The 27,918-nt window shown below is 46.2% G+C and overlaps 8 protein-coding genes across 8 annotated transcripts; 3 read left to right on the forward strand and 5 right to left on the reverse strand.

Moving 5' to 3' along the window:
- Window positions 1-935: 935 nt before the first annotated feature.
- Window positions 936-3,843, reverse strand: DFL_000445 (uncharacterized protein; the record flags this gene model as incomplete). The annotated part of the gene is made up of 3 exons (XM_067633546.1): window positions 936-1,340; window positions 1,391-3,641; window positions 3,698-3,843. The coding sequence occupies 3 exons, from the start codon at window positions 3,841-3,843 to the stop codon at window positions 936-938; spliced, it is 2,802 nt and encodes a 933-aa protein (XP_067494981.1).
- A 535-nt stretch (window positions 3,844-4,378) lies between these two features.
- DFL_000446 (uncharacterized protein) lies at window positions 4,379-6,574 on the reverse strand (the record flags this gene model as incomplete). The annotated part of the gene is made up of 1 exon (XM_067633557.1): window positions 4,379-6,574. The coding sequence occupies one exon, from the start codon at window positions 6,572-6,574 to the stop codon at window positions 4,379-4,381; it is 2,196 nt and encodes a 731-aa protein (XP_067494982.1).
- Window positions 6,575-9,545: 2,971 nt separating this feature from the next.
- On the reverse strand, window positions 9,546-10,057 carry DFL_000447 (uncharacterized protein; the record flags this gene model as incomplete). Its single annotated transcript, XM_067633569.1, has 2 exons — window positions 9,546-9,939; window positions 10,014-10,057. 2 exons carry the CDS (start codon window positions 10,055-10,057, stop codon window positions 9,546-9,548), a joined length of 438 nt encoding a protein of 145 aa, XP_067494983.1.
- Window positions 10,058-12,665: 2,608 nt separating this feature from the next.
- Window positions 12,666-13,528, forward strand: DFL_000448 (uncharacterized protein; the record flags this gene model as incomplete). Its single annotated transcript, XM_067633580.1, has 3 exons — window positions 12,666-12,729; window positions 12,793-13,161; window positions 13,227-13,528. The coding sequence occupies 3 exons, from the start codon at window positions 12,666-12,668 to the stop codon at window positions 13,526-13,528; spliced, it is 735 nt and encodes a 244-aa protein (XP_067494984.1).
- A 1,850-nt stretch (window positions 13,529-15,378) lies between these two features.
- DFL_000449 (uncharacterized protein) lies at window positions 15,379-15,914 on the reverse strand (the record flags this gene model as incomplete). Its single annotated transcript, XM_067633591.1, has 2 exons — window positions 15,379-15,645; window positions 15,702-15,914. 2 exons carry the CDS (start codon window positions 15,912-15,914, stop codon window positions 15,379-15,381), a joined length of 480 nt encoding a protein of 159 aa, XP_067494985.1.
- Window positions 15,915-18,753: 2,839 nt separating this feature from the next.
- On the forward strand, window positions 18,754-20,243 carry DFL_000450 (uncharacterized protein; the record flags this gene model as incomplete). The annotated part of the gene is made up of 6 exons (XM_067633604.1): window positions 18,754-18,931; window positions 19,003-19,022; window positions 19,084-19,120; window positions 19,179-19,401; window positions 19,468-19,712; window positions 19,777-20,243. 6 exons carry the CDS (start codon window positions 18,754-18,756, stop codon window positions 20,241-20,243), a joined length of 1,170 nt encoding a protein of 389 aa, XP_067494986.1.
- A 3,358-nt stretch (window positions 20,244-23,601) lies between these two features.
- DFL_000451 (uncharacterized protein) lies at window positions 23,602-25,300 on the forward strand (the record flags this gene model as incomplete). Its single annotated transcript, XM_067633615.1, has 11 exons — window positions 23,602-23,682; window positions 23,802-23,842; window positions 23,949-24,034; window positions 24,094-24,116; window positions 24,180-24,318; window positions 24,377-24,399; window positions 24,448-24,485; window positions 24,542-24,553; window positions 24,607-24,735; window positions 24,789-25,208; window positions 25,270-25,300. 11 exons carry the CDS (start codon window positions 23,602-23,604, stop codon window positions 25,298-25,300), a joined length of 1,023 nt encoding a protein of 340 aa, XP_067494987.1.
- Window positions 25,301-25,698: 398 nt separating this feature from the next.
- On the reverse strand, window positions 25,699-26,787 carry DFL_000452 (uncharacterized protein; the record flags this gene model as incomplete). The annotated part of the gene is made up of 1 exon (XM_067633627.1): window positions 25,699-26,787. One exon carries the CDS (start codon window positions 26,785-26,787, stop codon window positions 25,699-25,701), a length of 1,089 nt encoding a protein of 362 aa, XP_067494988.1.
- Between the last annotated feature and the right edge of the window lie 1,131 nt (window positions 26,788-27,918).

A 27,918-nucleotide genomic window follows, 5' to 3' on the forward strand; every position in this document is an offset into this window, starting at 1 on the left:
CCTTCCAAATTACAAATAAACCTTTACGGTGGCTTAAATCTTCCTCTGCCAATTGCTTTTATATAACACGACAAGAACGCCGCACAGAAATTTCAAAATCATGGCGCAGCTGCTGTTTAACCATGTGCTCTGCCAGGTGCACCAAACACCCTCAATTTAGCTACTCCATACAAAGGCTAATCTACTTTAGGAAATATACCTTACTATTCATAGCCTAGTCTTACAAACTCCGTTGTTCGACGGTGTTCTGTATCATGTCCAATCTGAAACGAGACCTTCCCCCCTCTGCTTGACACCGCATTATGCAGGTCGCTCGCCAACCTATAAAAAGGAAAACCAAGGTGAAGACGAGCACGAAAGTGAATCGAAACGAAATACTCAATTCTCTAACATTTCAAAAAAAAAAAAAAAAAGGCCCAGTTTGTATCGATCGTGAACCCACACAAAAAAATCCGCCTGCAGCCATTCATTAACGTTTTCCATCTTTAATTGCAATTGCCGTACATTTCTCGTTGCGCGCCCCAGCCGGCTCAACTAGATAGAGAGCTAGAGCTATAGCAAGTCGACATATAGTTCCGGCGTAGAACCATAGACATGTTTTATAGTTGATTAACGTTAATAGCCAGTTTAATATTATATAGGCATTTTTGTATCCATTTACAGTTTAACTCTATAAAACCCGACTTTGATCATAAAGCCATTCTATTAGGTATCATTCACTCGTTCTATCAAATCCATCAAGCTTAATATTCCATTAGTTACCAACATTTCTCGCACCCATCTTCCTTTCCATCTCATGTAGCTACCTAAGTATAGATATGATATATTGATAGATAGATACTAATAGAAAATATCACCCCCCAGCAACCCTCGCCAACCCCTCATAAACCAACCTCCTAACCTCCCAAAACCTCCCCCTCCCTTCCCCCTCCCACTCAACAACCCCCCACTCCCCCCACATCCTCAATAGTAACCCTCCCCACCCCTTCCTTAACCACACTAACCACCCCATCACACAATAACCGTCCCTCACCAGTAAGTTCAGCCGTATGTCCCGCTTCCAATAATACCTTTCTCAATTCCGGAAGTTTTATATCCCCTACGTGGATTGGCTTTGTTGACTTTTGGGTGGAGGTGGTGGTGGAGGGGAGGATGTCTAGTAGGAGTTGGGCAGGTTTTTGGGGCTCTGATTGTTCTGTCATGGGAGTGTCTTCGTCTTTGATAGACTCTGACTTGATGTCTCTTGTGGAGGTATCGAGAACGATGCGGCCGACGACATGAACAACCCCCAACCCACCCACACTCTGCCATTTCAACATCTTGACCAATCCGTCGCTTAACTTCAAACTCCACACCTCCGTTTCCCCTCCCACATTCACAACCTCCCCACCTTCGGCATAAACACCTCTTTCTCCCTCTCGTCTTCCTCATCATCGATTCCTAACTTCCTTCGTTCCTTCTCCATCATCCCTTCAACTTCTTTCCCTAAAATTTCTGTTTCTTGTACCGTTCCGCCGACTAGTACCACTTTTTTCGGCTTGAGTTGTGGGAGTAGCATTCGCAGACTTCGCCCGTCACTGAGGCCCGAGTAGTCAACGAAGACCAAATTGTTTTTCAACATTACTGTTGTAGTGTTGATGACCAATTTACATATTCCCGTCGTATTAGTATTCGTGACGTCCTCGGGTTCATACTCGTCGCTCTCATCGCTTTCTGAAATAGCCCCGTCAGAGGATTCGATACTAAGACTCCTTTCTCGTCCTTTACGTCCTTGTTTTAATTTCTTTGACGCATGGGTGTTTCCTCCGCGTTTATTAGTCGTAGTAGAGACTTTATCCCACTTTCGTTTCCTCCCTATTCCGCCTTCTTCGTCGCCACCGGGGAGTACGACGCCGCCACTTCTTCCTCCCAAAAACTCGATTTTTTCGCCTTTAACGCCAGTAACGGGCACAACGTCTTCTTCCGCGCGAATGAAATCCTCGACTCGGACGACTTCTCCGTAGTCATCGAATTTTCGCCGTTGGACGGAAAAGGGGAACATTCGGTTTCGACCTTTTGCGTGACGGACGTCCCAGTCGTGGATTCCTTTGTTTTTTAGAAGGACGTTAACGCCTTCATCTATTATTCCTCCGCCTGCGCCAAGGGCTTTTCGGGTTTGTAGGCCTGTAGAGAGGGATTTTCCTTGGAGGGTGGAGTCTTCGTCTTCATCTTCTTCGTCGCTCGAGGAGCTGACGTTAGCGATATCGTCGTCGTCTGCGGCTACATTAGCGGCGGTGATAGTGTCGGAGGGTTCGAGGAGGGAGAGGGAGAGATCGGGGTCTTTGGTGTCGGCGGAGAGGAGTTTGAGGTATTCGTTGTGGGTGTGGAGTTCGGATTGGTTTAGGGGGATTTTGAGGCCGACGTTCATGTCGAGGAGGACGTTATCGAGTTTGACAACTTGTCCCATTATTGTGGCGTCGGGTGTTTCTTCCTTTTTGGATGAGGTTGATAAACAGAGTTCTCGCCATTTTTTGTAGAGGTAGCCGCCTGCTGTGCCTTCTGAGCCGCGTTCGGTGAGGACTATTAGGTTTCGTTCGTCGCCGGCGATGGATTTTACGACTTCGGTTGAGAAACCCCATTCTAGTGATTTATCGCTTGTGATTACTACTTTGCCGCCTTTTCGGGAGAGGATCTTGGTGAGTTGGTGTTTATGTTCTACTAGTTTTAGATGGCGGAAATCGAAGGGTCCGTAGAGCTTATCGTCTTCTTTGTCTCCCGAGGCTGAGGTCTTGGGTTTTCGACGGGACGAGGAGGGGTTATTGTTGTGGGTTACTGATTCGAATTCTTTTACCATGCTTTCGTCCATCCATTCTAGTAATGCGCGGACGTAGCGGAATGTTCGTCCTGCTGTTCTGACGGCGAGGGATATAGTAGCGCCCGAGGAAGCCCAGTTTGAGGATTTGGAACGGAAGTCGTGTTCGAGTAGGTACGCTAGTTCTAGAATTCTGGCGGCGGAGTCGGTGGGGATTAATACCGTTCCACCTGCGAACGCGGCTTTTCGGATGGCGGAGAGGAGGAGGTCGTCTCGTTTTTTCCGAGGCGTGGAGATTTGACCGGGGAGACAGTTATAGGGGGAACAGATTAATGCTGTTGGATTCAAAAATTCTTCGGATACTCCAGTAGGACCAGGAAGGAATGATGCAGACGATAAATGCGCATCGCGAAGATGATTCCACGATATTGCATAGAGTATATTTTCAGAGGAATGCGAATGCTGAATCCTCCATATCGTCCCACCGAGCGTATGACCAGCTCTATAAGCCGTAATCGTAAGTCCCGCCAACGGCGGCGAAGGGAATGTGTACGGCTGTGAATACTTCAACGAATTAAATGCATCGAAGTAGCGGTCGATATCGTCTGATGATGGCGGGGTGCGGAGGACTAGAGGAGAAAGATCGGAGGTGGGGGGGTAGGTGGAAGTTATTAGAGGGGTAGAGAGGTATGCATCTTGCAGGAGGGAGCGACCGAGGTTGGCGACGGGGTAGGTGCAATAAACGGGGATGCGGGAAAAGTGGGGAATGTGGGTGCAGCAGTGGGCGTAGGAGCCGATGTGAGAGAGGGTTGGGTGTGTTAACAAGATGAGGGAGATGGTTGGTGCGTGTCTACACAATTCATCAATTAGTAAGAGATAGATATAGTATACGAAAGAGGAAGGTACTTTTCGATTTGAGAGAGGTCATCGACGTTGAATGGTTCGGACCAACCGCAGTCGACGAGTATTTTGATGCCATTGTCGAGGAGTAGGAGGGAGGCCGAGGCGCGTGAGGTGGACTGGGCGCCCAGCAGGGGGATAAATTGGAACATTTCGTCGTCTTATAGTATCATGCTTGTATCTCCCTTCCACTAGCTGTAGATGAGGTTAAAGGTGAAGTCGAGGTTAGGGATGGTGATGGTAATGTTAGTGGGAGATGATGGTGATAGTTAGATGAAGCTGACGTTGAGATCGCGAAGCGAACGGATGAGAGAACGTGTTGTCGCCAAATGCCCGATTGGGAATCCACCATGGCAGCATCACGTGACTATATTGGGCTGTCGAATTTTCCAACACTTTTGTTCGAAACACCTGTGTTGCATCACCACTGCAACGTGATCGGTAACACGTGACCGCAATACGACATGATGCCATTTCTGTACGGCGCCGATATAGAGGCCACCTACTTTCGTGTAGACTAGTATCTATCCATCGAGACATCAATCAATCAACTTTCTCCAAATTCGCTTCCCAATAAGGAAATTCTCTATTCTAATAACTTCAGAAAACAATCAAGGAGCAATTAGGCTCTCACATTCTGAGGCTGCTTTACCAATAAATACCACGTATATACACTTATAATAAAGACTAACTATGATTTAAACCAACAATCCCCTCCACCGCCCCCTCCACACCCCACCAATCAACACTAACCAACTGCACCTTCGTTCCCTTCTCCCGCTCCACCTCCTTCACAGTCTCCACTAATTTCCCATTAGCCCCTTCCGCCTTAACCCTCAACAAATCCTCCTCCCCCTTCCCACACAGTCCATTCAATACATTATTCAATATCTCAACCGGCGTTAAAGCAGCCGCTGTACTTATCTCATACAATCCACCCTTTGGCGTAACACCAGATGAGGGGACGTACATCCATCCGTCCGTGTTTACTGATAACTCTGGTAATACGATGTCGGGGTTTATGAAGAGGACTTTGTTAGAGCCCTGCGTGATTTGGCAGAGGGGAGTGTCTTTCAGGGTTTGGAAGTTGAAGTTTTTGGTGCCGCGGGAGTTGATGGGGATGTACACCCAATTCTCTAACCGCCTTATCGTTCCCATAAACTTAAATTGTACTTCAACGGCGGAAATAATCGTCCCATCCTCCAACGTAAAGTCCTGATTAAAATTTGTATGCGAGATGTCGAGGATTATTAACTCCGCAGCCGAAGGATTCGCCTCCAAGAACGTCTGCACCTGACCCAAAATATCGACCAAAGTAGCTTTCGCCCGTAACCCATGTTGAGAGTAAAACGTATCCGCAACAGCATCATAGTAGATTCTCAGATCAAAATGCCTCACCCCACCGTTAAGTTGCGCCAATATATCACTCCCCTGAGCCTTCGCAATATGAGCTACGGAATTCATGGTGTATTGTCCCAACACCGGTCCCAAATGTATTGGCGTCGTACTCAACGGATCGAACGATCCATCTGAGGGTGCGGGGAGGAAGTAATCAAAATCCCAGAGAAATGCTATGTCGGAGTACTTCATTGATGAGAGGACGTGGTCGAAGGCGTAGGCGTGGGAGTCGTGGGTGCCGGGGATGTAGAGCGATGATAATGGGAGAGATTGAATCTTTGGATCCGACATCCAGGTTGAGATATTTGAGATTGCTCGCTTCTTTTGAGGGGAGAAGGTGGATATGAAGCGTTCGAAAAGACCGGTGAAGCTGATAGCTGGCAGAGAGGGAGACCAGCGTTTTGTAGATGCCGTGGTTTGTCGGAGGCCGAGACTTTCGATAGCAACATTAATCATCCCCAGGATGTTCTTATTCTCACTCATATTAACAATCGACGCCAGTTTATACGGTAACCTCAGCACCGGTGCAAAAACCGGATACACAGCCCCCACAATATCAACCAGAATATCCCCATCGACATCAATCTCCCCAATCGACGTCTGAAGCCTCGTAACGCTGAGTTTTATATTCGCCACATTAGCGAGGTTGGCGGATGTTAGGTCGCTGAAATCCATATTTGCGGTTATGAGGATCGATAGGTTCTTTAGTTTTAGAACGGCGTCTTGGTTTAGCTTTTTGTAACGGACTTTCATCTTGATTTCCGAGGTAATATCGAGTATCGCATTAACCGTCCAAAGATTCGCTGCTGTACTCGGTGTGACAGAGGAGTATCTACACCTAACAGCAGGGTTTAGGAATTCCTTGAAAGTAATATCAATATCCCCATTCAGAGCCACCTTCTTCGGACTTTTTTTCACCCCCGCAAAAACCGCTCCAAGGTTCGCGTCCAAAACACTATTGATCAACGGCCCCATAACCCCCGGCCCGCTAAAAAAGTAAAAATCAAAATCCCGTCCTTTTTCCAATATCTTGGCCGGCGCCAATAACACACCAGTTTCAAATTCCTTTCCACTATTCAGTGAGTATCCGGTTTTCCAGGGTGTCATTCCAATATCGACTTTTACATCACTTTTTTGTGACGATGGTGTGGAGAAGGAGAATTTGAAGGAGGATTGCAGCGGAATCCACCCGCTAGCCTCAATCCCATACCCCGAGCTAGCGGAGAACGTAGAGAGCGGAACAGATCCAGGTGGTGACTTTGACATTCGGGAATTGGACGTGGTGAGGTAGGTTATTGGAGTGGACCAGTCGTTGAAGATGTAAATGTCGGCGGAGGTGCCTATGCCGCGGGCTGTAACATTGGTGGAGCGTTTGTCGTAGAAGTCGTAGTATTCGAGGGTCTGGGGATCTGAAATTGGGGGGCGGGGGACGGCTACGAGAGCGGTGACGGATGAGAGGAGGAGGAGGGGGGTGAAGGTGCGCATTTTGGGTGGTGTACGGTTATTATTTAGGATTGAGATGGTATGCCTGTATATATAAAAGACCAAAGCCAAAGGAATAAGATATAAAAAGGTTTACCTGTCCGACCTCAGCAGAATATAATCCAATGCACTTCTCAATTGCAAAGCTGAGGCTTTAACATTGCTAACGGGGGCAATTTGCACATCTTATACTTAACATTCCGCCCCATACCCGCAATTAGCATACTTCGTGATACATATTAAACACCTACCAATCTAGTCCACCATTCACACACACCTGCGATAATCGCCTTGCCGGACTTGGCGGCCCCAGACGTCGCAAAGTAATATCCGAAGATTGCTCGGTTGTATTGGAGTAGGACTGTTGAGGCAACGGTGGGATGTGCATTGATGAAAAGCTGTGGTTTTGCCTGATTTGGGAGGTTGTGGTGTGCAGGGGGTGCCGGTTCGGACAGGGGGGTTATCGATAGCGATAGTGGTAGATTTCGATATGGTGGTAGAGGGTATGATGGTTTATGCGGCGAACGATCTTCTCGTCTTAAATTTGCATTTTAAAATGAAATTTGATGATGCGTCTGTAAACCTTCCATGCGATTTCGAAGTTTGATCAATCGCAACTTAACTCCGCGGGTGCCTGACATCTGCATACATTATGCATGAAATCGATCATCGAATCGATCGAGCAAGCCCAGGAATTTCTCATCGATGAGCAACCTAAACATAGATTAACTTTTTCTTCTCTTTCTCTTCAAACATGCGGGGAAACGATTGGGCCCAAGCGTTTAATCCCTTTTCTCAGTTCTTATCCTTGAACAGGGAGGAGGTTTTTAAAGCATGGATTATGTATTGGCGTATTAATGGAATAGGAAGGCGGTGAGGGAGGGTGTGTTGGATTTTGTGTGTTGTTTTTTTCGAGATGCTTTCTTCTCGTCTGATCCAATGGCTCCCGCACCTTTAATAGGCTTTACATGATGGTGTGTAGTATACTTACTTTGATTTATACAAATTTTTAGTCAGTAGTAGTGGTCAGTGGTTTATTCGGTATCTTGGGAGGGGTTTGGAAGGGTGTGGTTCTGCATGCTGGTGTTGAACGCAAGTTCGAATTTAGTTCGTGATACAACGCTGGTGTTCCGATGTTATAAACCAAATACTATGGCATGCTAACTCCTGACAACGTGAATCGTCAGGCTCTTTTGTTTGATATTTTGTAGTTCTGATTTAGCCTTGCCCGGGAACTCGAATTCGCCCATCCCTCTTGATAGCATTTTTGAGCTGTCTTTGGAAACAGATGCCAAAATATAACGGCCTCAACATATCCAAGCCGCCTGCTCCTGAAGTTCTATAGCACGAATATCCACAAATCCCGTGATCTTGAAGACTTTGGCTTCTAGAGCGGATAGAACTCACGTGGAATGTCCACACGCACCTAGGGAATTTCCAAGACTCCCAGAATGCCACAATCTCAACACATCCCGCCCGCTCCACCCGCTATTTGAAGCTTTATAGCATGAATCCCGTGATATCTTCTTTGAGAACCTCAAGGAACGGGTAGAGCTCGTATACGCACCCCAAGTGAATCTTCCAAACACATACATATCACGAATCTGGCTTTAAACCTTTGTTGAATTCTAGCAGGGGGTTTATAATCCCCTCAATTGAAGCTTCGATTCCATTTCTTGAATTTTGTTGAATTCCATAACAGCTTTCTTTCCACCTATCGTCCACGAGCTTCCTTAAGACTCTTTTTGAAGTTTCTTCATTCCGTCAAGTATTCCCCATATCATTCGAACACTTCATCAGTATCCTTCTCTTCTGCTTCCTTTATCAATATCTTCGTCTCCACCCATCCTCAAACATCCCCAAACCCCCTCCACCATGTCTTCCCCCAACCAAAAACCACGTTTCGGTCTTTCAGCCCCACCCAAGGCTCCAACTACGCAAAATACCGACGTGACTACCACCCCTCCCTCTATCAACAAATCGTTGACTATCACACCTCAAACGATGGCCAACTGGGTACCCTCCTAGACATAAGTTGCGGCCCGGGAATCGCAGTCCGCACCTTCGCAAAGCCCTTCATCCACGCGATAGGAATAGACGCATCACAACTACCGCGCGAACACTCGGTGGTAGTACCTCTACTTCGGAAAAAAAATAAAATTAGATTTAAGGTGTCAACGGACTTTGGGGCAAATCTTGGGTTGAGGGGTGTTGTTGTTGGCGAGGAGAACATGAGCACTTGTGCATTTTGTGCGGCGGTGATTAGGATAAGGTGGTCTGGCAGCTTTCAAACGCAAACCGACACCGATATGATCGAGAATATATATAACAAGGAAGAAAAATAATAAGATGTGGAGATGGTTGAACTAACTTTTATCGACTCATTGTCTAGGAATTGTTGATATATCGATCCGGATCCGTGAGCGGCTCCATAATACTTTCCTCGCGGCTGATTACAAATAACATATGAATGCCGTTCAACATTATTTTGTTTTTCTTCTGCTAGCTTTTCCATGTACTTAGTTTTGTTTTGTTTTATCTTGTCCTTTTTTTATGGTGATCGTCACATATACTCTCGGTCCAAGTTTTATGGATGTGGTGGTTTCTTCTGGATTCTTCCCAATTATGATATAACATAACGGCATCGATATTTCCTACGGTCGACTGGTATATAATGTCCAGCTGACAGAACAGGTGCTGGCTCTAGGTGATATCTGTGTCATTAAATGCTGGTGGCATTATGATATAAAACTCATATATTATTCGTCAATGATATATAAACAGCTGAATGCTACTCTGTAGTTGTCTCCTAGCTTTCAGGTACACTTGCTCGTAAACCACCCTCAGCATCATGAAGTATTATAGAATAAGTTCGTAAACCTTTAAACAACATGAACCTTTTCCTTCTCTTTCCCCATACTAATAACTGTCCCTGGAACTATCCCCTTCCACAATTATCCACCAACCCCCCGATCTAATAAGGCGTAACACTAGGCCTCAAACACGTTGTCGGCACCGCCGTCGTCGTAATAGTACAAGCACAAGGATTCGGACACGGATCCTTCGTAACCGTCGTCGTACTCGGCGGCAATCGTCCACAACAACATGGTGCCAACACCGTCGTAGTCGGCAACTGCCTCTTCTCGACGTCAAGGTATCTACAAGGAACACAAAGGTATTCAGGACATAGTGGCGGGCGTTTGTAGATCAGTGTAACCGTTGAGGTCGTGGAGATTGGACAGGGGCCGCAGGAGGTGGTGGTGATTGGGGTGGGGAGTGCGGTAATGAGGGTAAACGAGCGAGTGGGTTTTATGGTGATTATTGTGGGGAGAATGGGTTCTGCTGGGTCGATGGATTGGGTGGAGATACTACATGTATTACACGCGGAAGGTTAGTACGCACATGGAAGTTTGTGGGTATCTTTTTGGGGGGAAAGGATTACCAGGCCGCAAGGGTCAGAGTGGTGAGGATGGCTGTGAGTTTCATTTCGTAGAAGGTTTTATATATGTTTCGCGAATTCGACTTGGACCGAATACTTTAGAATACGTACAAGATATTTAGACGCTCCGGAGTAAATAAGATACTAGTTAAACCCTTCTTCACAATGCGAACGAGCGAAACTTCGTCCTTTTATAACCAACCTACATGCCCATCTAGACCTACATTATCCTCCCTTTCAGCCGTAAAATTATCAGTAATGCAAGCCACCCGCACACATCTTATCGTTACACTATCCTCCCATTACGTGAAGCCGAAAGCCTATAAGCTAGATATCATATCACGGAGGTAGAATTTTTCCAGCTTTGGTGCCCAACCATCATAGCAAATCTGCTGGATGTATAGCTACTAGTATTATACCAAACTAGCTGAAACCGAAAACCAACGTCAGCTAGCGAAGACGAATAGCCGTTCTTGCCGGCTAATATACTTTCCTTCCTTTGGGGTATTTATATGTATGCATATGGTAACACAAAATTCCCTCAAGTCTTGAAGTATACCCCAGATTTTACACAGGCTGTTGCCGACTCCCATCCGACGCATGTCCTGGCGAATAGTTACCAATCATTGTGAGGCTTAGCCGAGTTTTGGGAGTGCCCTGTCAGGTACCATGTTGTACGGAATTTTGCCTCTCCCGTCGGCTAGCAGGGCCGGTGGGTCTTGGGTCCACAGGTGAGAAAACTAGTCCATCGTCATGATGCCAATATTCATCTAGGGGATTGAAGATACTAGACTAGAATGTTGCGTTGACAACTTTCTGCCGATGCGCATGAACATGAATTTGCGAAGTTTGCCTCGGGTTCTTTTCTCCTTGATCGACGTTGTTTGTGCCCGATTCTAGCGTCCCGATATGGTTGCGGTGCGCGGGATACCAGATCGTGTTGTGCAATATGTTCAGGCCCAACATATGGCCACTCGCCGTCATTCCTTTGGTTTTTGAATGGGATAATCACGCAATGATCACGGGATGGCTTCAAAAACTCGGCCCGGTTGCGAAGCCGATCTGTTTTGATCATTTATATGGATCTACGGGGTGTAGTATCATACCGGACCTTGAAGTTTTAATCTTATGATCTAGAACGGCAGTTAACAGCCAGCATATGCGTATGCTGCGGCATCGAACGTGTTAACATCGCACTAGAGCGACGGTACCAGCGATGTCAATTAGTTTCATATTTTTATTAGATTTTCCCAGTCCGGAATGAAGTCGTCGATCGGAAGGGGTAGGCGGACGAGATACCCGATGCATAGAGCGGGATGCGCCAGAACGCTTACACAGTGGCCAGTCAGAGGCCGATTTGTTCTAGCTGGCTTCTTTCACCAATATATAGCCTGCAGATCCGCAGATATCAACATAAAACTCTCGCTCATATGACGGCTAGTAGAATCCCACAAACCCTACAGACACACAGACCTCACAAATTATCAGATCCCCACCCCTTCGCTCTGGGAAAACCTTTCCTTCCCATCCATGTAACTTATTAACCATCACGGGTCTTGGCTCGTCCATTCGAATGCTTGGCCGCTTCCCAGTCGGAACCTTTAACAACACTACAGCCTTCCAGAATTTCCGAATTGTAGATCTTAATATACTCCAAACCTGCTGACCTGGTTTTTTTTCTTTCTCGAGATGTATATCTCAGGAAATCATTTCTTCTTTCTCTTAAATCAGCTGGTGTTTTTCTATATTGTAATATAAATCTATCTGTATATGTAAAACGGGGTCTATTATTGCCTTGGAAGATGACGTCTCCTTCGAAAGAGCAGTTTTTAAACAGCGAGTGCCAAAGTTAGGCTCCCCATCTATCGATAAACTTGCTACAACGCCGACGGCTTGGAGGTCCTAGCTTCCACCTCTCCACTTTTTAAAACTCAAAATTAAGAATCCTGGTCCTGATCTCCACCAGTTATATATATATTACCCCAGACATACACCTCAGACCTTGAAAGATCGTATACTTTTTAAATTTATATGCCGATTTATATTTCCGAGCCTTTGTGCTGGAGGGGTGGATGGACTACGTATTCTATCAGGGATCAGCTTGAGCCCCGTCGATCTAAACGAAGTCTTTTAGATAAGTAGGCTAATATAGAATAGATTAATGAACATGGAGCGGACTAGTCGGCGTAGGGCTATACATTCTCAGAATAAAATATTAATATACACCCGTGTAAGACTACATCATGATCTTCATCGGAACCCCGATCTACCTTCTGTACTACATGGCATATGCTAGATACACAGAAACGAATATAATTTTTCAAATTCTGCCCAACCCCTACCCCGAAAAGCCCCCTCCGGACCGTACAACCTCCCCTGCCGCATATATACCGATTTCCGGAAATCGGTATGATAGCCACGAGTTTCGAGACTTCTGAGCATGGACCAGCTGTATATATATGTATGCGTGGTTAAACCCTCGCTGTGGGGATGCGGTTATATAATGGTGATGGTCGAGGGTATATAATCTCGCTTTTTGGATGTAGAAACGGCGGGAAGTAACTAGATCGTTCTTTTTCAACGTATATTTATTTTGCACTGCTAGCCTGGCGTTGCTTGTCGATAGCATCTTTGATCTTCGATTAATCTGTCGAAATGTCATCCCTCCTTACCCTCACAGTTGCACTCGCAACATTCTTCACTAGCACACTATCCCATTGTACGTCCCCTAACTATTCCCACTTTCGCTCCCACTAACCCACATCATAATATCGACATCCAGACACCTTCCCCAACCTCCTCCACAACGGCATCCAATACCCCGACTACACTTACATCCGCCGCACCTGGAATTATCAAAACTACTACCCCCTCTTCGACCTCACCTCCCCAATCCTTCAATGTTTCACCAACGGCACCTATCCCAATCCCGGCACCTTGACCGTTTCAGCAGGGGATACAGTAGGCTTCACGGTAGGAGGGAGAATAGTACATGAAGGACCTCTACTGTTTTATATCGCAAAAGCGGGGTTTAGACAGACGGCGGGGAGTATGACGGGTGCTGGGGAGGTGTGGGTTAAGATTAATGAGACTAGGCCGATTATCACTGATGTCCCCGCGAAACTGGAGTTGTATAAGTGGCCGTATTATAGTATTCCCCCCTCCATCCAATACACCTTCCTTCCAGGAGGCTAATATGTGGTTTTATTTGAAAAGATGCATCAGAAGTCCACATCCAAATCCCACCATGTCTCCCCACCGGAGAGTATCTACTCAGAGTAGAACATATAGCCCTCCACATCGCGTTTAACGAAGGAGATCACGAGTTTTTCGGGGCCTGCGCGCAGTTGAGGGTTGTTAATGGTGGAAATGGGGTGTTGGCTCCTTATACATCTTTTCCGGGGGCGTATAGATCGGATGAACCGGGGTTGTTGGTGGATGTTCATAGGAATTGGGTTAGTATTTTCTTCTCGATCTTCGATTCTTCGGGGGTTACGTATATTATTTGGGAGAGGTGAGGGCTAATGTTTTTTGGAGGTGGTTAGAGTTTACCCGAGCAATATGAAGTTCCCGGACCGGAGGTATGGAAGTGTTGAGGGAAGGGGGTATGCGCGTGCCCATAGTTGTCACATTCTTTGTTTTTGTGGAAGATCGGTGATCATCCACGATCTTGCATTCCTTGTATAGAGTGTTTGCACTGGATCTCGCGTGGATGGTTTTGGAAGGTTTGTTGGATTTTGGAGGAGGTTGTGTTGGCGACTTTGATGGTTGTGAGATCTTGCGTCGGATTGTAGATGGTCACGATGGTGAGCTTTAGAAGCTTAGAAGGAGAGATAGTGAAGAAAATCTGTAACTTTTTTAGACGAATCATATCTACACCAACCATTAGCATCACTTTCACAACCACAAAGTATATATGAATACCTTTAACTCATCAACCGCAACATCACTTTCATAACCTCCATCATTCCCACGTGAAGAAGCCTTCGGTGCATCCCCCCAATCATCGCATCAGTAACAACCAAAGAACTCCCTAGCACCGGAAAAGAACTTGGTGAAGGAGCACCAGCAGATCTGACGAATGACCCGCCACCACCGCAACTGCTGGGTGGGACGCTAAGTCTATCTCCATATCGAGAAGTAGAACTTGAAGGCGTCATCTCGTAGTCCGGATCCGTATCTTTATTGTTGTTGGTGCTATTAAAAGACCCCGTATCAGTTTCGTTACCAATATCTGAGTCTGAAGCTTCGGAGATAGAGATAAAAGGGGTTTGTTGATGAGAAGAGGAGGTGTAAAATGGAGAGCTGGAGTTGGAGTTGGAGATTGTGGCGTGGGGGATTGAAGGTGAAGAGGTAGCTGTTTGTTGGAGGAGAGGAAGGGTTGTGATAAGAGGGGGAAGAGCGAAGGGGTGGTGGGGTGCGAGTTTTGGTTCTTAGGGGAATGGACATTGTGATGTGATGGATGGGTGATGAGAGCTTGGGAGGGAAGGATTAGACGAAGAGATGGGGGTGGGGGTGATGATGGAGAGGTTTATGGAAGGCTTTAGTGGGATTTGGCGGGTCTATGCGGTGGAACCTGCCCGATCATCCTCTGATATACATCCCGAGACCAATACTTGACGTCTACTACGACTATGATATAGTCTCTTTTGTAATATTAATTCTACCTTCTTATTCTTTTATTACCGTCTATCTAGATTTCTATGGTAAGTTGAGCTTACTACCAGTATGGTTGGAGGTATTCAGGCTAACAGTCAGATGAGGCTCGCAACACATATATTCAAAAATACTACACATGATGACTGTAAACTTCAAAACGGATATATACCAGATAGACATTGTTAGTCTAGACGTAGTCTCGTACCTAGGTAGCCTCAGTCCCATCTAACGTGTTCTTAAGCGAGACTTTGATTCAATCCCAATAAACTATTGGGGTACAAAACAATCATGTGCTTCAGGTTTCAGTAGTGCTCTGCACAGTACTGAGGTATCTAACAGTGATTAATTCGATCTTACAGTTAAAAGTATTGGGGAGAGGAGATATTGACAAATGGCACTGCGATTTGCATTTTCAATTAATTACTTATAAGTACTATTTGAAACTACAAGCACCGAGTTTTAAACCACTTTCCTCGCATGTATCCAAAAAAATCCAAAAAAAGAGGTTTCAACCGTACTTCGGATCCCTCCGCTATCAGTATTAAAGTTACATTAAGGAGAGTAAGTAAAGAAGGAGGTAATAATATATTGGGGGCTCATGTGCGTTTTGAAAAATTTTCGTCCTAATACTCGTTCACTTTCCACCATGTTCAATCTGCTACTTTCAAGAATCCTTTTACTGAGAAACAATGATAGGCGAATGAACCGTCTACTCGTAGTAGGTTGGTGGCTTTGGGTCGTAGCTTGGTGGCTTAGGCTTGTACTCGGGCTTGCGCTCGTGTTTGTGTTCGGGCTTGCGCTCATGTTTGTACTCGGGCTTGCGCTCGTGTTTGTGCTCGGGTTTGCGCTCGTGTTTGTGCTCGGGTTTGTACTCGGGTTTGTACTCGGGTTTGTACTCAGGTTTGTACTCCGGCTTGTAGGCCTTGACTGGGTAGACGGCCGGCTTCTTTGGTGGCTTTGGATGCGGATGGTACGGCTTTTGTGGGGGGGGTAGTAGACCGGCTTTTTTGGTGGTGGAGCAGGGCGATGCACCTTTCGTGGAGGGGGGTAGTAGACCGGCTTTTTTGGTGGCGGTGGAGCAGGGCGATGCACCTTTGGTGGAGGCCAATGTGGTGGAGGTTTATAGTGCCCGTAGTCAGCCTCGGCAACTGCTTCAGGCTCAGCAATAGGGTTTGCAACCGGGGTGGCCATGACCCCAGAGAGGGCGGCCATTCCGGCGGCCAGAACGACGAGTTTGCGAAGCATGATTATTAAGATTGACTGTTTTCGTGCGAAGACGTCTTTTTAATTTTATTATTGAGGGGATGGTAAAAAGCGAATGTGGTGCAAATACTAAGTGTATTTGTAGATCGTTCAGAGCTCTGTATCCTAAAGATGGAGATGCTGATGATGATGGAGAAAGAAGATGTGAAAGTGGGATCGAGGCTTCTATTTATGCTTCGACTTCTCACCATTCATTGATACTGAACATGCTTCGTATCGCCATTATCCGAACGCGAACGTAGCAGCTAAGCATTCATCAAAACTAGCATGCAAATACGTCTATATCTCGATCGCTTAGTTCCTGAATGCACTTTCATTTCCATAGCTCCAGATCGAATCGGATCGAGTCCTTTCGCGCGTGCTTTCCAAGAAAAAGCTCGCCATATCCGCAAACAAACAATGACAGCATAACTATCCCTGGATTCATTTTCACTCTTCCGAACATCCGAGCTAAGTGTGAAGCTTCATAAGCTGTTCCTTTCAAACCGGATACAATTAAACCCTGTAATGTTTTCGACGATTGCGTAACGTTCATAGCATAACATTAAGCTCAGACCGGGTTAAGAACATTGCTCATTGTAATTGTTCAAAGTTACTTCGCTAATTGTTTAGGCGAAAGAACGGTTGCGCTGCCGTAAGTAGAAATTGCCAGAAATGTTGGCTTTTAATTGTGTCGTGATATCATCCCTTTCTTCATGTCGATCCTTTCGTTTGTAGCATGTGCATAATGTTCACTGGAACGAAAGCGCCACTTCATTCTTTCTTGGTCTTGTTCTGTGAATCAAATGGGACGAAGTCTTTTTTCGTCGAAATGTTTGGGATGCATGCGAATCGATGGTTCAGTCGGTTGCATATAACGGACGCGGGCCGGGAAATGGTATGTGCTTTTTGCCTAGCTTCACGTGACTATGGTACTATCGTAGGGGTTATTCATGTAGATGCTGTTTCTTTCCGGAAACTATTTTTATATTGCCCAAAAATATCACCGTCTACGGAGGTAGTTGTCGATACGAAAAGATGGTATATCGTCAGGGAATTATTTTTGTTTCGAAACGAGGTAGCTGTAGACGCTAGATGTTATGCATTATGCAGCCCGCGCAAGATGGTGTCATGATACTTCCCAACAAGACTAAAGTAATAAAAAAAATCGATGAATCAATATTTACTTCATGAAGGGATCAAAGCAATAGCGGATGTTGACCCTAGCTGCAATCTCCTCTGCAAGGTCTAATCTGATTCCCATCGGAAGGGTCTGGAGAAATCCACTTGCGTTGTCGCAATCGGTTACACGGGGTCTTCCGCTTCTCTAACCCGATTGAGACCGTTACCGCATTTGGATGCGTTGGGAAAATCTTTGTTCTCGGGTCCACCTTTTTATTTTATTTTTTTTATTCAAGTCTACGGGCCCTATGTCGTTCGGGTGGTCATGTCGAAATTCTACAAATTTTTTTTCAAAATTTGCAATGTTACATCGGGAGAGTGATGTGGGGTAAGTTGGGTGGCTTCTCGCGTGCAAAAGGCGGCTCGCTTGTTGCCGGTGTTGACGTCCAGAACTTGTTTAGTTTCGTATCGCCAGGCGGCCACATAATCCAGGCAGAAGTTCTTTTCACAGAGGGCTTCAAATCTAATCGGGGTGGCCCGAGCAATTGGAGATATAAAAATTCAGCCGCTTGAACCCATATCAATAAGGCTGCCTAATGCAGTTTGTGATTTCAAACAAGCATCTAATTAATCGTTGGAAACTTAAAGGGAAAGGAAATTGCCAAGGTTAAAATTTGAGGGTTTTCTTCAATATATCGCCCGTCGGAGCAGACAATGACGGTTTATCCCGTGAATAGATTTTTTTGTTATCTGAGCGTTCAGATAACTAGCCGTTAGCGTGGCTACGGACATGAAATCAACAAATCAGGTCTCAGAACCTGCCGTTCGACGGGCTGCATGATGGGTTTTTTGTTATACAACCCATTTGATGGACCTTTCCGCGTGAATTTTCTGCAGGTTCACGAGCACTGGTATATTGACAGCGGGACATCTATATATACGCCGAGGGAGAGACAGGTACCTTTCGACTAGTCGAATCCATGAACTGGATCCTGGAAACCTTTTTGGCTTTCAAAATTTCGACCCGTCGACCGTTGAATATTTTTGTTTCTTAATTTTTGTTTGTCTAGCTTCGAACAAGGAACCGATTCCCAACGCCTCGTGGTCGAATGGTTACATATACGAGCCGATGTACCCGCAAGAAACACAACTAAACTTACTAGCTCCATCCATCCATCATCGACGATTCTGTTCCAAACAATCAAGTATCGGAAGAACCTTTCGAAAGTTTGTTTCCCTGGTGTTTCTTCGCATAGTCGAAATATACTCTCTCTCTTGAATTTTGAGTATCCAACTTTAAATTCTCTTGCCACTGAAATTCACCGAAAAAACTCAATCGACTTGACTGTCCAGTCGACTCTAATGTTACCCCCTCTCAATCTCTTAAAATAATTTACAAAGTGTAAAGTACTTATTACCATCCATGGAACGCATCGGTACACTCCGTAGCCCCCCTTCCTCCCAAGCATTCCCCCACCAGACGCCTCGTCTCAGATCCGAGCCGTCTGTTAGTCTGTCAGCCGGTCACAGGTATTACCTTTTCGACCGCTGTTACATCGTCATGTTTTATTTTTATATCCTATATAAAACACTTATCTGGGAGTATAATTACTAATCTCGATCAAGTCAAAACTAGATACCCAAATTACCTAAACAGTTCGGGATTTCGAACTGCAGGGACAACCTATTGGATGTTGTGCTGCAGTACGATTTACCAAAGATGTCATCCGACGCTACCCGCTGGATCACATACCAAAATGTCGATTGGCAGGATAATGCTACATTCCGAGAACCGGTGCTTGTGGTTAACGTAGTGTTTATGGTGTTGGTCCCCGTGGCGTTGGGGTTGAGGATGTATTCGAAGATTTCGGTGTTTAGGAAGTTGGAGAGTGATGATGGTGAGTTTGTAGATGCTTGTCATAGATGCTGTTGAGAATTCGGAATTAACTAAGGCTGGTTTTGAAAACAGTGGCAGCTATTATTGGAACTGTATGTGCATCGCGGGGTTGCTGGGATAGACAGGTACTAGCTTGGTACTAACGGTGAATAGGCAGGATCTCTTGCCCTCTCTTCTGTTGCGCTACATAGTAAGTCTAGTATTCATTTCTATATCTCAGAAAATCACTAACAAAACGTGTACTCCAGTGCTAGGAAACGGCTATGGCAAACATCTCTGGGACGGCCCCTTCTCCACCATGATCCAACGTTCCGAAAATTTCATCAAAGAACTAATAGCCTGCAACATTCTCCATTCCTTCTCCCTCTCCTTTGCCAAAACCTCCATAATAATCCTCTACAACCGAATCTTCGACGCGCACCCTTGGTTCCGTCGCACAATGTGGTGTACCCTCTCCATCTGCTGGACAATGTTTGTATTAACAATATTTATAAGTGTGTTTCAATGTAATCCCATTGATGGAGCTTGGAGTTTTAGAGTTATGTATCTGGGGAGGAGTAGTTGCGTGGATATGAAGGCTTATTTGTATGCTAGTAATGCGGTGAATATTTTTACGGATGGAGTGGTGGTGGTTTTGCCGATTGTGCCGATTATGAAGTTGAGGTTGCCGAGGAGGAAGAAAGTGGCGGTTTGTTTGTTGTTCTTGGTAGGCGGGTTTTCGTGCGCTAGTAGTATTGTTAGGATGGTGAGTTTGAGGGGGTTGCAGGATTTGGATATTTCTTGTGAGTAACTTCCATTCCCTTTAGTATACGACGTAAATGAGGAGTATGCTAAACAGGAAGATAGACACAACAGCCAACTCCCTCTTCTGGTCAATAATAGAAGTCAACATAGCACTAATCTGCGCCTCATGCCCCGCAATCCGCACGATATTCACCCGTCACCAAATCCCCCTAATCTCCCACTTCCTCTGCTGCGGCGGTGGAAGCAACGGCTCAGACCCAGAATGTGCGGGTAAATACAACCGAACCTCATACGCCGCAAGAAACTGTTGGAGTCCTGCGGAAACTAGAAGTATTACGTTAGCGAGGTATGGATCCACGACATTGGGGGGTTCGTCGGGTTGCGTACATCCTTATGAAGCGGGGTTGGGTGATTTGGGAGATTTGGAGGCGGCGGCGGGGAGTGAAGTGGGGAGTGTGAGGGAGTTGGAGGTGATGGGGAGGGATATTAAGACTGATGTGGAGAAGGGGGTGGAGGAGGTAATTGACGTGGAGATGCCGAAGGAGCCGGAGAAAGTTAAGTCTCCTTGATGTTAGTCGTTCGACGTTTTCTTGATGTTAGCCGTTCGATGTTTTCTTGATTTTATGTTAAGAGGCTGTAATTAATTGGTTTTTAAGGTACTTGGGTCGGGGTAGCTCTTTGCATTTTACTTTTCTTCCTTCTTTCTTTTCTTATTTTCCTTTTCTTCTCTACAAAAAAGATTCTAGGCAGGCGACTGGATAGACAGACCGCTAGAATAGGTCAGGTCTGTTGGCTAGTTTAAATTGGCTAGAGTTTGGGAATCCTCTTTTTCTTCTTGTTTTCATACCTTTTTATACGTATACCCTTGGGTGGTCTTTTGGTTTATTGTTTTCGGGTTTTTCTTTCTCCCTCTTCTCCTTTTTAATATTAATGTATATAATTTAATTCCGGGCTGGTATAGTATTATATGACGGGAGCTCGAGACGACTTACCTATTTAATCAATTCCAACTTTCGATCAAGAGAAGCCATGTCGCGATATATAACGTGTAACAGGGGCTCTGGGTCTGGTTCAAGAGCTCCGGACGAATATATAGGGTATGGTGATCGATCGTATGGTTGTGGATTAATATATGATTAAACACTTATATAACCACACTGCGTTAGCTATAGTGCCAGCAAACATTGGCGACGATATACCGGATTTATGATCATGAGGGGGAATATAGTGCTGCCGTATTGGGTTTAATCGCTATGGCATTGATCTTGGATGTCGATACTACTTACTACTAATATTCTCGTCTGGAGATGGGTTTCGAGGCTAAGAAATGGGGATTGTGAATGCTAGTTGAAATAGACATTTGGTGGTACTAGAGTTAGCTGGAATGCCGACCCCGGATTTTGATGCTTGAATTCGGCTGGAGACAGATTAGTTTGAAATTTAAAGGCTGTGTCTGGCAGGGTTTGTATGGCTGGATTTCGCGTTCACCGTTCACCGTTCAATTTTGGAGCTATATAGTAGGCTTGAATTGAGAGATTGTAGCTTCAACTCGCACCCACACAGAATATCTCTAGGCAATCCCTGGGTTTGACTTAATTGTGATTGAAGAGGCTGAGGGTTTGATGGTATAGCTGGCGCTATAGCTTACCTTGGCCCGTTCGTGATAACTCTTAAATGTTTCTTAGTGTTTGGGAGAAAGTGTTGCTATTGGCTTGGCGGGGGTCGATGCATGATAACCCCATTCGAGTTTCACACCGAACTGGGATCTTGACCTCAATCTTGATCCTAATCTACTAGTCCTGATGCCAGTCCGAGGGAATGTTATAGCTAATCGCTTGCTCAGGCCTCATTTTTACGCCATTGGATCCTCCCCCGCTGTCAAAAGGACAGCACATTCCGCCGCAAGCTTAAGCTAGTGATATCGCCAATCTGACATGTATCGGATTTGACGAGACCCCCACAGCATGCAGCTGGTTTGGGGTTGACTTCACGAAATCCAAATCAAAGCTTTCCCCACGCCCGATATCACTTCACCGGCCCCGCTTACGATTGGCCGGCTAATTAGCCGTCTTCCCAAGTCTTAGGAAGACCCGGGTTCATGTTCTCAGAACACGAATCCACACCGCTCGCCCCAGCCGATCGTCTACAAGGGCCTAAGCTAAGCAAGGGTTGTTTTCTATTTGTTGAATGCGTCCCGGACATCGGGAATCGCAATTCTGAGCTTTTTTCCTGTCGGGACAGGCTAGCTAGGTACCAGGCTGGGCTTTTGGGGCTACGGAACGGGTCCGGTGGAGCTTTATACTGTACCTAGCTTTCCCTTGGTCATGGCGTTGGTTCGGATGTAGTACTGTTCATCCCCGATCGGACTCCACTAAAAGACTACAACGAGCTTCCGGCTTGGGTATGATAACGCTACGTCGTATATTTGATGGATCTGTTTAGAGTATCAACTCCGGAGGCTTGTATCAAGGGACTGAAATATTGGGGAGGAAGTGAAGGTATATCGGCCAGATATGGATATAACCATGGTTGTGCTGGCATTATCGTTAGGCAGACCGACATGCATCGCCTGTTCTGCATTCGAACTCAGAACAGGTTCGTTCATTCGACCGTATCTTGGAGACCTTTTCAGTGGACTTGAGGTGGGGCCAGAGTCTAAATTTCCCCAACTTGTTCGCTTGAGGGTCGTATTTCACACGCAAAACTGACCAACAGAGCTCATGCAGGTTTTGAAACTGGGTCTACCAAACCTCTGGGACCGTCTACAGCATCTTCTGTAGATTTTCCAACTACCTCTCGACGAAAAGAGGATATTGATTCAGGTATAACAGTGTATCTGCCTCGTTTTTGCGAGGTTCATGGGTCTTGAAGCCCTCACGCACTGCAGCGGTGACCACGCCTCCGCCAAGTTTCGAGCCCGTCTAGCGCCAACTGAGAATATTCGAACAAGGCCCCCAACGGTTCCTTTTGCATCTTGACACAGTACGGCGTGAAAATTTCTTACAAGGAGGAGGGGGAAAATCTTGCGAGACGCACATATGCATATACTATTTTGGAGGGCGGTAGTTCGGTAGTTTTTTTGGAGACAAGTCCCTCTCGCCATGGCCCTCTATCATGCCACAATGCTGCCTTTTCGCTTGTGATCTCCCAATCAGCTTCAGCCCAAGCTTTTGCGACTTACGCTTGGGATTCTCGTTCTCGTTAGAAAGGATGTAAACTTGCTCTCTCTCGCTCCACAATTAAAGGTTCTAGATAATTATTACCAGTTAGCCGGATATCCCCCAGCAATAGAATAGTGGGAAAAAACATGGTCATCGTGGGTTTTCCTTTACGCGGGACAGTAACCCAACACCACTTGCTACTGTGCAATACGAAACCCCATGTCGATTTTGTGCGGAGGGTTTGCGATCATGAGTGCAATGCTGTTGCAGGGAATACGGGAAACCCTGCAAGAATGCATGACCCGGGTGTGGTTGTTCAAGGACCCTCCAGCCGCCTTGCTGCCCACACCATCGCGCAAGCAAGAAGTGGGAATCTGATTAACCAACGAAGCAGTTGCAGGTCTCCGTTGGATTTAGACATCCATCCATCTCATCTGTATTTCAGGTGCTTCTTGCAGAGAACGGTGGCGGATAATTTAAATAGGGTCAGTGTGCTGCTGAAAAAAAGGTATTGGGCGTTTGCTGCAGAATAATATTGCTACACGCCATCCAACCACTACCACTTAGCAAGAAGACTTTCTACTTTCCTTCGGTCCGACATTAAATACCCGACATCATCATCCCTCACAAGGGTAGTCCTAGCTGGCTACCGAACTTAAGTCCTGTCCGCCCTGAGCGCGATAATTTTAACTTTTCACCAAACCATTAGCTACTTCCCGAACCAGCTTTCCCACTACCACTACCACGACAAACCGCACTGGACACAATGGCGAGCACATCTTCCCCGCCTAATGTGGTCGTCGAAGGCGAGATCACGACGACACATCATCCTGAAATCGAAGTTGATGTAAATATCACCCTTTCTTGGCTTTTATATCTCGCTCTCTCTCTTCCGGTGGGATGTATAAAGGGTTTTGGAAGGGTTTTTGAAAAGTGGGATTCTAATGAGGTTGTGCGACCATGCAGAGCGCCAGCGACATTGATTCGTCGTACAGCGATTCCGATCTGTACGTTTGTTTCCCTTTCGCAAAGATCCTTGGGTCGATTCAAAGCATCGCATCCGGCGTATTATCATCCGAGAAAAGGGGGCTAACGGAATCTACGAAATCGCAGAGCGACCTACACGACCAGCTTGTCGGATTCGGCGTTCGACTATCAGTATGAAAACGGTCGTCGTTACCACAAGTTCCGCGAAGGACGTAAGTGGTACTACTCAACACAACTCAATCGGCTGTCGCATGCTAACCTAGCCGATTAGAATATGCTTTTCCGAATGATGAGGTATGAGCGATGGATAATGGTCCATTGGCTGTTGTAGTGGAGGGGTTCTAACGATGGAATTAGAGCGAACAAGATCGTTTGGATATGCACCACCACATGTTGACTATTGTCCAGAAGGGAGAGCTGCATGGCGCGCCATTGGATGTGCCGCAGCAGATTCTGGATATCGGTACCGGAACCGGTATTTGGGCGATTGAAATGGGTTAGTGGGTTACTTTTACGTTCGGGATGGAAACACTGGATTGCTGACGTCTATACAGCTGATAAATACCCATCCGCTGTTGTAAGTACTCTCCGTGGAAGACCCGTGATTGGAAACTGATCGTTATAGGTCATTGGCAATGATCTGAGTCCAATCCAACCTACCTGGTACGTCCCCCCCTAAAAGAATCCAAGGGAATCGAAGCTAATGTTTATATGTATAGGGTCCCGCCAAAGTGCGTATGCTGTTATTCATCGGCGGCCGTTCTCTAGTTAACCCGATATTTAGCGTTAAATTCGAGATCGATGACGCAGAAAGCCAATGGACACACCCAGAAAATTCCTTCGACCTTGTCTACGTTCGTTACATGCTCGGTAGCATCGCGGATTGGCCAAAGCTTATAGGACAAGCTTACCAGTCAGTTTCCTCCTATCCTCCTGGTATCATTCAATATTAATAAAGGTAAACAGGGCAATCAAACCCGGCGGCTACATCGAAATCTTCGAACCCAGCTCCTACATCCTCTGCGACGACGGTTCCCTCCCCGAGGACTGCGTCCTCCGAAAATGGAACAACCTGTTCATCGAAGCCGTCGAAAAAGCCGGCCGATCCCTCGTTGCCGCTCCCAAACACAAAACCTGGATGGTAGAGGCCGGGTTCGTTGATATTCACGAAGATATCTTCAAGCTACCCAATTCCCCTTGGCCGAAGGATAAGTACCTTAAGGAAGTTGGGGCGTATCATATGGCTAGCTTTCTGGAGGCGTTGGAAGGGTTGACGCTTAGATTGTTTACCGGGGTTTTGAAGATATCGCCGGAGGAGTGTCAGTTGATGTTGGTGGATGTTAGGAAGGATTTGAAGAATAAGAGCTATCATACTTATTACGATTTGTGAGTTTCCTCCTCTCCTATTTATGAGAGAAGGGGTCTGGCTGACGTGGTATGAATCCAGGTACCGTGTTTATGGCCGCAAGCCGGAGTAAAATAACTCTTGAGTATTCTGCATCATGACCTAGGGCGACTCTCTTACGACCGAAGGCTGTGAAGCGACGGAATGAATGGACTTTTCCTATCTCCCTTACTCCCTCCTAAAAACCTTCCATCTCATGCACTTGTTATGAATTGATTCATTCCTACTTAGCCATCATGTACGCTTCTAACTTGATATAGTTCATTGTAATAGAGCCAATACATGGTATAATGCCCTTTCATATCGGTACCACCGACGTATGAGCACATAAAATCAGTGGTAGAATATAGAAAATTCGTAACTCGTATATTATAACTATGACCGAAAAAAAGGGAAACGGGTATATATGCTCTCCTAAACGACCAAACGCAGCAAAAGGACTCGGGTATATCCTCCACGATTCAAACCAATTTACTTTGCACCATAAGCAGCCAAAATATACTGCCCCCCAAAATACAACACCCATCCGAACCCCCTACTTTTCCACCCTTGCCTCCCCTTCGACCTCCGTTCCTCGCTTTTGGTGGACGCATCCACCGCCCTAGCGGGCTTGACCCCAAACGTATCCCACGCAACCATAACATCCGACACCATGAACATAAACGCCCCCAGCAACCGTTCCGATAAGATCCCGCGGGTACCGGCTGCCGATGCTACCATCGTTGTGATGATTAATTGGTATATTATAATCAACGGTTTCATATCCGACGGGATCACCAATTTGGGGATTATACCCCCAAGAGTTGATGTGGATGTTGCGGAGGTGCGAGAGGAGAGGAGGGGGGTAGAGGTTGTAGGTGAGTTGTTGCTAGAGTTGGACGTTGGTGTTGATGGGATCGAAATCGATAGATCGGTGACGCCGGAGTCGGAACGGGCGTGGCGGGTACCGTTTCTGTAGGCATCCTTTTTGGAGGAAAGGTCGAGGGGTTTGGTGTCGGATGAAGTTGTTGGGAGGCGTGGTGAGGAGCTTCGAGTCCTTCCTTCGTTCCCTCCGCTGCTCTGATGTGGAGCGGCAGCATCGTCTCTCCAAGGAACCGGCATCCCGCATAAATCTCCTAAAAGTACACAAATTACAAAAACGCCGCCGAAGATTTTCCAGTCGATATTCTCAACCACCCCGCCCTTAACGAATTGTAAAAAGGCGCCGATGTACCCGGCATGATTCACCATAAACGCCAACATTCCCAGTTTAAACCATACGGAATCACCTTCGTGACCGCCTGATGGGTTGTAATATGATTTTTTTGAGGGGATGAGGCAAAAGTCACCGACCAACCCTGAGATTAGAGAAAATGTGATCCACCATTTCGCGGAAACTACCGATGGTAGTAGAGGGGTGGAGGAGAGGGGGAGGAGGGAGCGCCAGACGAAGGCGGTTGAGGCGATGAGCTTGAAGATTGAAGAGCCGAGGTAGATGGATCTGGATTCGGAGAGGATCAGAGAGGGGAGGGAGAGGGAGAGGAGGGAGAGGGGGGTTAGGAGGGCTGAGAGGGTTGGCATTTTGGGGGAGTTTTGCCGACGAGGTCTGGAGATATGTTGGTTGTGTTAACGATGTGGTATTTTGTGGAGAGTTGGTTGAGGTTTGGCTTGTCGGAGCCGGGGTGGGATACGGTGATTGTAGGATGGTGGTGTTATTAACCCCTCATTCTTTGTTGAAGTATTGTAAAAAAAGTCGAAGGAAAAGGTATTGAAGATGTAGATTATGAGGATTAGAGAAGGAGGGAATAGGAAGGGTATATATCTCCCATGACCTTTAACCTAGTCGATCCCCCAGTTCGATTCGAAGTTTTTTTCGTGGCGTGGGAAGGTCACAAGCGCTTCATCGAACAAACAAAGAAGAAGAAAAAAACAGGACGTTGGGATTTGATATGATGTTGGAAAGGAATGAAAATCCGAAAAATGGTTTTTAGCAGATGCCGTATGGGGATGGTTCTTATGTCTTTTGAAAATACCTAGTTTATAATATGTAACTGGGGACATGGGATGGGGAGTAGGCATTTCCGGTCGATTGCGTCTCTGAGTAAAACGGGTTCAGGCGAGACAGAGACATTTTAAGGTTCTTTTTCTTTTCTTTTCTTATTTTTTGGAGGGAACGATCTTAGACATACATACTGCTTGGGGCTTGTGGGTTGCTGCAGTGGGGGACTCGAACTGTGGAGTCGGTTTTGATTGATGTGAGACATTGGGTTTGTTTGCTGGATGCGGAGTATTGCTTTCTCTTGACCGGACTTTTACTTGGGGGGTTCTGGATCGATTGGAGATGGGAACGGGATATCATGACTTGCATGATATTAAATTCTGATTGTTACTCTCATATCCAATTCCTATATCCAAAGCGGCACTTGAACCGCGATCTTGACTCTGCTCATAATTGAATTGAAGATCCAGCGACACAAGTGTTGAGGTAGTCCACGTGAATCTGAGACAGCGGCGGATCTAGCCCGCTTTCGGCAAGAAATGACACCGTCAATCTGAGACAGTTTTTACTTTTTGAGACAGCCGAGACCTTGCGAAGCTAAGACGTAAGACATTTCTTCCTTCGAGATTCTTTTGGAAGGGGAGGAGTGGGGAAAATGGGCTGCATATACGAAGACGGGGCGTGCAACCGATGGTACGCCGGTGGAGACTGGA

The sequence above is a fragment of the Arthrobotrys flagrans genome (genome assembly GCF_004000055.1).
Source record: "Arthrobotrys flagrans strain CBS H-5679 chromosome Unknown unitig_15, whole genome shotgun sequence".
In the NCBI taxonomy this organism is placed as follows: Eukaryota; Fungi; Ascomycota; class Orbiliomycetes; order Orbiliales; family Orbiliaceae; genus Arthrobotrys; species Arthrobotrys flagrans.